The sequence below is a fragment of the Cygnus atratus genome, chromosome 18 (genome assembly GCF_013377495.2).
Source record: "Cygnus atratus isolate AKBS03 ecotype Queensland, Australia chromosome 18, CAtr_DNAZoo_HiC_assembly, whole genome shotgun sequence".
In the NCBI taxonomy this organism is placed as follows: Eukaryota; Metazoa; Chordata; class Aves; order Anseriformes; family Anatidae; genus Cygnus; species Cygnus atratus.
In genome coordinates, this window is record NC_066379.1 from 9,919,170 (window position 1) to 9,932,067 (window position 12,898).

Sequence of the window (12,898 nt, forward strand, 5' to 3'; positions counted from 1 at the left end):
GAAGATTTAAGTGCAGCCATTTAATTGCTGATATATCACCTCAAATTATGCAGGCTGGGAGAGCATTACCAAAGTGCTGCTGTATTCCTGTCCTATTTATAAAGTCGTCTTTTGTTGGTATCTGATGCTAACTGCTGTTAGAGGAAAAAACAATGAACTAAGTTGAACTTTGCCTGACCTGTTGTCAGTCTCCGTATGTTCTTCTATACTTTTTTTCCAATGTATCTTTATTCTGTACGGCTACGTGGTTTGAATGTGGTTTCTATATATTGTCAATATGCATTGTTTTTACATGAGAAACTTAAATTAGAAAGTGTAGTTCTCAAAAGCACTTCATCCTAAGCACTTTGCAAATGCTGTCTACTCTTTCAGACTTTAAACATCAATAGGTTTCAAGTTAAACTTCATTTTTAGTGACGTTATGTATTCAACTCATGTAGTGTTTAGTAAGAGAGTGTTAGATGACTGTTTACTGGAAAGGATGTGTTATTCAAACATCATTTCAAAATGTGGCAAATACATAATGTAAAATGATGAATTGTGATCATGGCGACTTGTCACTTAGTAATAGCATTTGCTACATGAACTGTAGTGAGATTTTTGGTTTGAGTCAGTGCCTCCTGCTGACTTGAATTAAATTCTTTTTTGTTCCAAGATATGTTTTGCTCTAATCCTAGCCTTTGTTTGTCTTTTTAGACCAAGTTGTTTTTTATGAACGTTGGCTTCAAGAAAGGCCTAGGATTGAAATACTTTTATTTCAATCAGCAATATTATGTTAGCATGATTTGGATAACTTCTGGCTACTGAAGTACAGTGGATGTTGGTTTATTGCAATAAATCACTTCCTCCCAGATCAGATCCATACAGATCAGATGTGGCTGGTGATGTTCAAAGGTACCAAGTCCAAATGCCCCTGAATGGCTCACATCTGCACTATTAAACTTGGTGCAAGATAAAGTCAACATATATGTTCATGTTTCTTATAGTAGTAATTTGATAGTAACAGCACACCTAGTTGGAATCATATTCTTACAGTGTTCACAAGTTTCAAACTTGAATTTCTCTGATATTTCAAGATGTCATTTCAAGCTCAGGTTAAAAATAGGTGTTGCCATTCTTGCAGAACTATGTTATTTGATTTCTATTATAGATAAGCTAAAGCTTACTTTAGTTGGGATACTGTGCATCAGCAAACAAGAAAGAAGACCCTTTGTTTTTAATAGATAATTTTATAGCAGTTTGCATACTCAGAAATTCTGATGCAACAGTATGCTTTGGAAATGAAAAAAAAAAAAACTTAAGAAAGGATGAGAGGAAAAAATACACATGAACAATTTGTTGATACAAATCCATAAAATCATATAGATTGGCCCATAAAATACTAAAACCAAGCTTGCCTTCAAGTAGAGAAATCATGAAGTCCCTGATGCAATCTGTTCACTTAAGTACCTGCCCATTATCTAATAATCTTTATTGGTCTACAGTGGCTATTGCCTGCTAGGATATTTAAACATCAAACAAATAATAGGTAGTAACCCTAAATGTCACTGTTTGATTAAATGTGCTTATCCGCTGAATCAGGAACCAGTTAGACTAAATGGTTTTACAAGCAAAGGAAACACCTGCTTTTTATAAATAATCTACTGCTTGTTTTGCAAACATTCAGCTCAGCATAAGAACAGTGACAGATTATTACTGAGAACTATCCTTGAGCCAGCTGTTACATGTATATAACTTTGTCAGGATTGGTAACACCTTCCTTACTCTCTGATGCACAGCCTGCCAATACCTAGGCTTTTTGAAACAGGCTAACACTTCAGATTTCGATAGAGTAAACATGTACATAGAGCTGTAGCAAAATGAGATTTGCTTTTTCATTGGAGGACTGAACGTTGTGCTGTATCTGGTTATAGTTTTTGTACAAATGTTCAGGATCACACAAAATAACTCACATACCTCTCTGTTAATACTTATTGTTGTCACTTTATGTAATTTTAGAAATATGTCAACGGTTATCTATATCAGTGCAAAAGAAATATGTAAAATAAAGTTTATAATTTAAAATAACATTTTATCAGGCTTTGCTTTACCTAAAATATGATATTTTTTTCCTTCAAATGGTAGATTCATGGCATCCGGAATGATCTTGATAAAGAAAGAGGGGATACTCAAAAGAAAATTCACAAACTGCAAGAGACTTTGAAGTAAGTGAATATGGAATAATTGTTGAAACACTTGTAAATTTTTAGTCACATTTATTAGATAGACATATGCTGTGTGCTGTCTAACCACCTTCCCAAAATTTGTCTGAGTTATATTCCCACTGTAAAGCTGTGTCTTAGGGGTTTTAGCTATAAAAATCAAAAAAACAAGGCAAGAAACAAACCACCCAAGTTTGTCGATCTGTTAAGTGGTAGGAATAAAATGGAATCAAAGTTAGTGATTTCAGCTGATCATTCCCTGTCAAATAAATGAAACAGTCTTCAGTTTAGGGTGGATACATAATAGGCAAAGAATCCAAACAAAAGATTGCTTTGGACTATTTTGGAAGGAAGTTGAACTTGGAACAGCTTTTTTGCTGACCACTCTACATCACAAAACTAATCAGGATAGGACAAGTTTGATATTTTCTGAGCAGAGGCGTGGTCTACATACAGCAGATGCACACGACAAGATTCTCTTGTTATGCTTCTTCCTTTTTTGATTAAGTAAAATATTTCCATATGTTTATCCAGTTTAAATTAAAAATTATGGAAAATATTTATAAGACAAACAGGTTATTCTGAGACAAAACAGAATTTGTGTGTGAAAACTATGTAGTTAAATATTATAATATATCTTATGTAAGCTGATAGAGGCATTGTGAAGATACTTTTATTCAATACAGGTCACTGGGCTGAAGTTTGTTTTCCTTTATTTCAATAATCTCATAGGTACTTATCATCAACAGAGACTATTTTAAGTCCCTACAAACATTAATAAAAACTTCAGCACTTAATCTTCAAATTTTTTACACTATTTGTCTTTGTATAAGTTGAGAGACTTTATTGTTTACCAACTAAACATGTCTTTTAATATTGAAACATCAGACTCATTGATAATGTAGTTGCATTAATTATCTTCCATGGCTTACAAATAACATGTCATTTTGAAGTTAAGTATGTGTATGTTTAATACAATAGGTCTGAATTTTCAGGCCACTGACTGCTCAGAACTTATTCCCTATGTGGGTGCTCCTCTTGCAGAGTAAACATGGTAGTGCTTCCCTTCAGGCAAGTAAAGTGGGTTAGTGGGTTGGAGATTTTGAACCTAATTTTTAGTTAACAGCACTGGGTTGAGACGCTCTGTAGATATTTGAGGAGGTCGTAATATTGAGGAGGTCGTAATATATTTCAGATTCCTTCACTGTAATTAGCTTAGGTTTAATGTTTGGGTTACAGTAAGGATGTGAAAGACTGAAGTTTCAAGAACCCAGTTTTCTGGTGATATTTCAGGGCTCACAAAGTTCAGAGCATGTTGGCAGAGGCCAGTCCTAACCTTTTGCTTTTATGAATGAGTCCTTGGCCTGAACCTGAGGATGGGTCAGCCTCTTCGTAAGCATTTTAATTTTGGAGATAGTTTACTCTTCAGTAGCGAATCTGTATTACTGTCATTTTGGTTGTCTTATAGAAGTGATTTAGGGTTAATTTTAAGGTTAGTAATGGAATTAGTAATGCTAATAAGTAATTATTTTTTTTAATGGAATAGAAATTAAAATGAGCTTTTTGTCTGGATGGAGTCAGACGTTGGAAGAATCATCAGGGCTGATCTGGGCTCCTAGAGATTAAAAATATTTTACTGGCAGGTATAGTGCCGTAGTATAAACCCAACAGATATTCTTTTAACCAGTTCTTTCAGATTTCAACTCTGATAGAAAACCTCTGCTTTATTAGTTCCTGTGAAAGGCTATGCAGAGGCTGCTTTCCTGTTGAAACTGAATCACTAAAAGAAGTTGACAAGAAGGTATTTTTGGCATGAGAAGTAGTAATATTCCTGATGGTCTAGTCATCTGCTTTCATTTTCTCTTCAAATAAAGGCTACAGAACACACTAATCGGAGATGTAAATGGCTTATTCTATGTCGTAGATGATTCGCTACTTTATCAGTAATGTCAGTACACGTGAATATTAGGAAGAGACTCACTGAGTCTGGTACAGAAGAACTGCTAATCCTGCAAGGTTGACTTTCTGGAAAACAAACCTTAAGTTTAGTACCAGCATATGCCCCATCCCTGGAAGTGTTCGGGTTGGATGGGACTTTGGGCAACCTGGCCTATTGGACGGTGTCCCTGCCCATGGCAGGGGGTTGGAATGAGATATTTATGGGCCTTTCCAGCCCAAACCGTTCTGTGATTCTATATCTGAACAACGTAAAGATTTTATATGTATGCATTTATATACAATAAGCACCAGCTTACTGTATAAGTAATACAGTAAGCAGTAATAATTTTATCAGAAAAATGGATGTGTTCTTTAAGGTTTCTTTACATTGCTGCAAAAAATTAGTTGATTTAAAAATCTCTTGCTATTAAAATGAATTCAAAGATACAATGTTTTATGTGAAAATGCTTTGTTTTCCTGAATTTCTTTGACTATTGGCAGAATCAAATTAAGTAAATAAAGGCTAAAGCAGACACAGTAAATCTTTAGAAAACAGCCTTATCTTCCTTGAGATGGGTGAAAATATAGTTCACCATCTTCAATAGAAATGATGCCTTGTGGAATTGCAACTCCGAATCCAGAAAGTACATCAGTGATATCTCATGAACTGCTTTGATCTGAATGCACTTTGATTCTGAAATGGCCACAGGATTATATCTTGAGTAGCTAGGCAGCTGCAAACAAAGAAAGGGAAGTGGTAAGCATTTTAGTGATTTTATTATTATTACTTTTATTTTTTCAGTGGTGTGACAGCAAAGAGTTCTTTTGCAGTTTCAAACACATCCATATGGATGCACAATGAAAGTGATTTGAGGCGTTTTGTGAAAGAGTAAAATCCTTATTTCTACAGGTATCATTCACTTTGAATAAATAATGCTGACAGAGCTTTAATACTGAAGGAGTTTACACAGTTTATGGAAGGTTTTGGTTTTTTTTTCTGATGTTCATGGCAGAAATCTTTGTCAAAAACAAATCTTTTGCAAAAGAATTGCTCTAATACTCATGATTATTGGCGGTGACTTTTAGTTAGAAATTTTATATTTAGTTTAGCAATGCACGTCACAGGCATTGCCTCATAGCAAAAGTGACTCTAAGAAGTGCTCCAAGGATTTTCTTATTTTTTTTCTAGAAAAGCATTTAAATTGTATATTTATAATAACAACGTAGAAACCTTCTGTGTAATTACTCAGTGGGAAAGGTTGTTCCTCTAATCCCTTTAGTTTGGTTGCATAAAATATGTCATGAGAGTGGGTTACAAATAGGCTAAATCTCTGTGGTTCTTATCGTTTAAGTGGAGGAATAAGAATTAAAGAGGTATAGTTATATTACAATTTGTCACACTCCATATTGAGTTGAATACAACAGATAATCTGTATTCACCTTTTGCTAAAGAAATTACATGGCAGAGAAAGAAAAGATTTTGCTGACATACAACACTTACCCAGAGTAGATTTTAAAATGATCTATAGTGTCTTGTCTGTGAAATCTGGACACCCATTATTAAAAATATTTGTTTTGCCTCTGCTAATATTTTAATATCTGATTACTTCATAACTTTAATTTAGTAGGCTGTAGGGAAATATTTTCCATTTAAATTTTCCAACAAATGTTGAAGCTCAGAGACCTATGGCAATTTAGGGAAATGGAAATAGGCATGGCCTTGAAGTGATTTAAAAATGAGGCTAGGACATATATGTTAAAGGCTGTCAGCCTGTCTCTTTGACCATTTTTACTCTTTCTATTTCAGTGATCATCTCTGGAGCACTTAGCTGATCTGCACTTGGGTAATGTTCCCAACAGTAGTATTGAGGGTGGAGGATTTATGACCCTTTCCTAAAAACCTAACAAATGACTTTTTTTTTTTTTAACAAAATAAATAGTTGTGTTTAGGATAGGGATGATTGATTTGATTATATGTAGTTACAGTTTTTCTTAATGTGAGTTGTGTGAATACAGCATATATTTAGATGCCTCAGTGTTAATGTCTTCAGTTCACTTCTGGAGTCCATAATACCTTTATGACTTCTTGGGTTGTATCAAGTCTGTCTGTCTCAAAATGGGACTTTCTAGAATAAATTATAAGCATATATAAGAGATTGTTATCATCTTTCTTCTTAAGTCTTCACATCTGTCACCTGCATGGAAATGCAGACCTTCCTGCTGCTGGTTTCTCAGGATAACATTGTGATGATTCTCACATACTGGAAATAATTATAGGATCTAATTTAATGCTGCTTGGTTTTCATCTCTTGTATGTAAATTAATATTTTCATTATGCTACTGAAATATAGCTTTCCTGAGTTCTTACTCATCTATTCTGAAGTATAATTGAAGGAAACAAGTTTTATAAAGTGATGTTAGGAGAACTGAAACGTTACCTCTAGAGGTGCAGATGTTGCAATTGAAAATTGAATTGTCAAGGAATACGTCCACACTATTCACAGTTAAATGCTTCATAGCATTCTTCCTCATAATCTTTCTCATTTTTTTTTAAACCTGCCAATGGAGCCAAATCTCAGCACTTTGCAAGTGGTGATGATACAGAGCAAATGTTTAGCAGCTGGCTTATTGAAAGTCACTCAATAAAATTGTTTGTTTACATAAGAAACTAGCAACAGCTCTTTTCTCCAGTGCTTCTCTACTCCTTTTCATCTGAACTTGTTTAAAACTCTCCTGGGGAAGAAAGAAGGGGGATAAACTCTCTAGAAAAAAACAGAGCAGCTCTTACCTATCAGCAGATTTGTATTTTTAGAATAGGTTTTTTAAGCATGCATGTACAGCTTTCAAAGTATTTTGTGATTTTGTTTTAGATGGCAGACCAAAATGTTTCAAAGTCTTTTCACCTGAAGGCACGGTATGAAGGTGGTTCACAGCAATAAAAATTGAATACAATATGGAAATAAAAGCAATTTACCTTTTTTTCTCATACACAGTTGTGCACATGTACACAGAAAAAATAATGTTTATGCTGAATCTCTCTCCTACTTTTTCCTGCAACTATGGCTGTGCAATGACTCATTTTTCATAGTATAGCTTGCTTTCACATGTGAAGTGAAGGCCCAGATGTTGTTTGGTCTAAAAGGCTCTTTTTGCTTTGTTTGTAATACCAAAAAATGTATTGAATTTTAGCACCAGTTTTTATGTTAGGGTCTTTTAGTCCCTTAGAATACTAATCTTTTGCAAAATCCCCTTGGTCTTTATATTACTTTCCTAAGTTGTTATAACAGGGACAAAGTAAAAGAAATGAGGGTACGTAAGTCTGAGATAAGTAGATGGTATACATAATGCTTCTGCGCTAATAAAAAAGGAAATGGGTGAAGGCAAGGATAAGTAGAATCCAGAAGATAGATGGCAGAAGTAGATAGAATAAATAGCAGCGAATATAATTTCTTTTATTTTTGCAGGCTACAGTTGCATAATTTTGCATGTAATGTTATGTTGGATCACAACACTTCTAAGAGGTTAAATTTGAAATTTGAACTAGTATTTTAAATCAACTGTGATTTATGGAGGATCTTGAGAATTTAATGATACCAAACCCTATGAGAACTTTATTTTTAAAAGGGTTCCTCTTCAAAATATTATTGTATGGATTATATTGTATGGATTTCCTGTAGTGGAGGATGTGAAAAATGCCATTGCATATAGCAAAATACAACTGCATGATAATCGTCAATACAATGATAAATAAATGGAGTGATAACTTTAACCACAAGGTTTCATTGTTTTGGTTTTTTCTTTTTTGCTGCTCTAAGTTCAATCCAGATTCTGAATAATTGCTTGTTGTTGTTAATATTTTTAGGATAATTGCCCAAGTGTAGCTGTTTTCCTGTAGTTAATTCCATTTTTCCTTGAAAATGAAGTATTTGTTTGTGGAGGATTTTTGTGTAGGAATGGAAAAGCTATTACTATTTAAAGCAGGAAATAATTAAAGGAATATGAGAAGCCATTGTCTTTAATTCCAAATGTTGCAATAAAGAACATTAAGAGTTTATACTCATGTTCATTGTGTTCATCATTCTCTTTTATGAAAAATATTCCATGTTGTCTTGTTACAACAATTGCAATATGGTTAAAAAGGCAAACCTTGTGATTTAAAAGCAATGGTAATGTTAAGTGGCTGAACAGTTTGGATATAATCTTACTCTTTAAGACAGGGTTGTGGTGGTTTTGTGTGTATGTGTGTGTTGGTTTTTTTTTTTTTCCCCTCTAAGAATCAGTGGAAAAACAGCCAGCTGTTCTCCACTTGGTGCTCTGTTTGAGCATCTGAAACCTTTTAGAGCAAAAACAGTCAAAGTTTCCAGCATATTGTAAACATTCCTTTAGCTCTAGTGAACATGCTGACATAACCCTCACTCTAGGGGGCACAATGTAAAGTATGAACAGAGGACAAAAAAATGTGGTAGCTTTATTTAATAGTCTCACTTAAAAGCAAAACTAAAGTGTTCTATTAACTATTTACAACCTTTCATTTTCTTTCACCAGTTTCTCTGGAGACCTACTGGCAATAATGAAATATGTATTTAAAGAAAACTCCAGTTGTACAAAAAGAAAAATGACTGATTTTTAATTTTTGTCTATATTCAGCATATACTGTTATGTCCCTTCAGATGATTATAGATGTATTGTATGACATCTTTAATGATATTAACAATGAAAATGCTTCAATATAAAGTATAGGTGTATGAAATGAAAATTATTGCCTTGTTAGGTGAACAGCTTCAGTGTGTAGCACTATAACACTTCAGTTAACTGATGTAAACTGCTGTTGTAATAATTAATGTAGTTAAGGGCTGTAGAGTTTGACCTCACTAAGCGAATATATAAATAGTTATCACAAATGTCAGAATCATTCCCTTATTCCAAGAAGCTTCCCTTTAACGTTAGCACATCTTTTAAATTCTGGGCAGAATATTTCAAGGCTACAGTACCAAAAACTTTGATGGAATGAAGAGCCTTCTGTTGGCCAAAGAAAGTCTTCTAGATCATTGAAATCAATTACTGATTTCTAATGAGCATAAAATGTTTCAGGCTGTCACCTCTTTAGGGTCAGTTAAAAATTACCTACCAAAATCATACAAAATGTTTTTCTTCCTTTTTTAGTTGTTGTTAGATAATTGATTGCTAGACTTGAATGACACTTGGTAATCTTGAGGTTACTTTTTACGTACTTTGTGCAACTTTCCTCCAGGTTTATCAACAGCACAAGCAACCTTCACTGAGGTATGAAAGTTAGTATTTCTGCAGGTGCTTTTATTGAAAAAATGTGAAAAAATATGTCCACCACACTACTGGACATGAAGAATCAACTGATGAGCCGAACAGGTGCTCATCATTCCTCAGTATTGAGTTACTACTGAGTCCTTTACAACATGGATATTTTTCTGAATCCTGAAATATAATAATACAATTATTTTAGCCCTAAAAATAGTTGCCTTAGACATAGAAAATGCCTGAATGAATACTGGATCCTTGCACTTTCTTGTACAGGTGCATGAGTGATGTGCTTACTTCTTGGACTCTTGCTCATTCAGAAGTAGTACCTGGTGGTGTAGCCGTGATTGTCTGAGGATAGAAGAGAAGCAAGATTGGTGGGCAAACTTATTTTAATAAAGGCTTTTTGACCCAGGTTGTTTTTATCAATACAGACCTCTTTGAAATAATAAACTTGGCATGCTTTAAACTGAAGTAATTAGTTCGATATTTCACTTTGAATTCCATATTGGGAAAAATTGGAGACAGTCTTACTACTGTTATTTAATCCTCATTGTCTCTGACTTGCCAACCACTGTTGGCACTGTCACTCATAACATCTTGGGCTGTTCTTCGCAAGTGTTAAATGATTCTTCTTGTCTGGGGCTCTTCTCGGTGATCTCTTCCAGTTTGTCCTTCGGATGGTGTATTTATTTGCCCTCCAGCTTTCTGTGGAACAGCATTGTTCTCTGATTCCTATCTTTTCCTTCTCTGCGCCTCTTCTCTGGGTGATCTCATGAATCTATTTACTATCTGTGCTGCTGACTTTCTGGTCCGCCTTTTAATTACAGCCTTGTCTCCTTTAATCGAAGCAGTTATCTACACCTGTCTCTCTGATTCTCCCCTCCATGTTCTCGTGGCTGAGGTTTTGCTGTCATCTCAGCATGTAAAAGCCACAACAATTAATCTGTGTCCTAACCCTCCCTTCTGGATAACTGAGCCTCTGTGGCCTTTTGTATGTGATGTATCTAAATCTTGTAGACAGTATCTGCAATGTTTAGCTAAGTTATAACATTTTCCTTTCCAACCACATTTACAGCGCTTACCCAGGCTTTTAACCCACATCTCATTCATCATTTTGCTGTTGCTGTTTAATTCTGTTTGCATAGCACCTAGCACAACAGTACCCTGTCATTATTATAATGAGAAATAGTTATAATAATTATTAGTGTGTTTAACCAACGTCTGGTTAACTTGTGAGCCATTAATTTTGAATGTAATGCATTATTCTTCTTATTTTACTGAAGTGTGATACTAGACACATGGAGTATTTACTCTAAATTCATTAACAGCTTTAAGTAGTGGTTTAGTTTGTTAATGTTATCTCATGATTTATTTAAAACATAAGTATATAGTTTAAAATAATAATTGCATTGTAAATATCACTCATTGTTACGGCTTACTTGAAGGAATGCAGACCAGCTTTTTGATGTTAACATCTCAAATTATGCAAACTGTAAACAATTTATAAGTGGATTCATGCTTTTTCTCATAAAGACAAGCTCATCTTATACTGGAAATCAGGGAGTAAAAGATAAAATTGTTCTCTACTTTATATTTTTGGCTTTATTTCTTTGAAATGATGAAACAAGTTAGAATGCTTTCTAACAACTTCGAAATATTAAAGTGCCCAGGGACAGGATAGGGATGATGTTTTGAAGGCAATAAATATTTCAGCTTCACATTTCAGTCTTTCTTCTTCCTTCCTTTGATCTGGCTTTGGTTTAGTTATCATTCCGCTTGAATGACTTCACACTGTCTTTCTTCCTCTCCACACCAAAAAGAAGTGTTATGCACATATTCCATATGTTTGGGCGCTCTTGCTGTAGGAGAGCATTGTTATTCCTCATTGTTTGCTGGTAATCCCTGCCTCCGTAGTAAGATGCATCCATCTTAGTTGTAGTTAACGTCTTAGGCCCTATCTATAATTTACATGGAAAGCTGTTAGTTAACTATCACTGCCTGTTACAAATAGTGGAGGATGAGAAGTAAAACGGTGTATTTCAGAGGGTTATTGCTACTGAAGCATTTTTCTGTAGCAGTAAACTAAACCAGCAACCCTTTCTTTATCCAAGTACATGGTACTTTAGGCCTTAGTGTGTTGTTTATGTAGTTGAAATAGTCTTTGTTCTAAAAACAAAATTAGAGGGGCTGTTGTGCAGAGTGTTCTTAATGGTTATCCCAGCAGCCGAGTAGTAGTGTCATCAGTCTTGCATTTGGCTATAAATCGATAAACTGCTGCATTGGTGGGGAGGCTGGTAACAGGGCGCCTCCACGCGAGGCTCTTCGAGGTCAGGCAGCAGGATCCTGAGTTCACTTCTATACGATGTTTTGTCTGGAAATGTGTCCAGATTCTGGATGGGTACTCCTGTGTTTGTAAAGATACTAAGATAGCTGTCCCGAATTTTTCTTTTGTATGGGAAGGTTGTGTATGTTTTGATGAAGGTTGCTTTTCGCTACTTAGTATGCTATGTTTTATGTTGTCCAGGGAGTCGTCGTCATCTTTAGGAACATGTTCACATAGTTTTTATAACCTAAATGGACTATACAAATGATAACTGACTTTGTTTGAACCCAGGTTAGTGTAAAAAGAAAGCCCTCAATTTTTTTTTTCATTTTAATCGTTAATTTTGATCACAGATTAGATGTTTCCTATCTAATCCTCAACCATTTTAATCCAAAGTGATGAGAAACAGTTAAGTACCATTTGTTTTTATCTGAAGGTATGAACGCATGGATAGTTTTGTGATAGTTTTGTGTGAGAGATGATGACTGTCCGTCTGGTAGAGTCCATCTGAATCTAACCTCAAGATGCTGGTGTAGCAGGCATGATGCAGCTTACAGAGCAATGTGCTCGCTACTGTCTGGAAAGCATTATATCTTCTAAACTGAATTTCACAATTTTAATAATTGGTGTTTCCTGTTGTTTGCTATACATGCCACTGAGTTTTGGAAGCTTATTCAGTGATAAAGTGCATCCTTATCAATGAAATTTCATGTTCCCCTTCTGCGCTCCACTAAACTCAAGAAACGAAGGTCTGTTGGGACAGAAGCAGGTTTTCACTGCTGCCAGAAGTGTTTGAAGACCTGGCAAAGAATTTGCATATTTATGACCTAAAGCCTGGTGTTATTTAAAATAAACGTCAAGATTCTCGTGATCTAGTAATTTTTCCTATCACTGAGAAGCCTCTAAGCTATGCCCAGGGTGTTTGCATGCAGATTTGCTAATGGGATGTGAAACTGTCTACAGAGGTTGTCCGTGTGTAGCTCATGGGGATACGCCTTCTGTACATGTGTATGCTTACATGCAGTCTAAAATATTTTTCATTTGTTGAAGACTGTATGAATGTTCTGCTGTTGTTTGGTGTTGGTCAGCTCTTGCTCTCGTGTAGGGACTGGTGAGAACCTTTTGGCCTTGAGAGCCCTGTGAGTAATATTGCTGGTTC

General features: G+C 35.0%; 1 protein-coding gene across 2 annotated transcripts in view; it reads left to right on the plus strand.

Annotated features, from left to right (window-relative positions):
- The window catches only part of CEP112 (centrosomal protein 112), a 162,377-nt gene that overhangs the window by 40,841 nt on the left and 108,638 nt on the right, over window positions 1-12,898 (plus strand). For both annotated transcript variants that reach the window (XM_035558738.1, XM_035558739.2), the window contains exon 17: window positions 2,125-2,204. In XM_035558738.1, coding sequence (XP_035414631.1) covers window positions 2,125-2,204 — 80 coding nt within the window. The remainder of the gene's footprint in view (window positions 1-2,124; window positions 2,205-12,898) is intronic.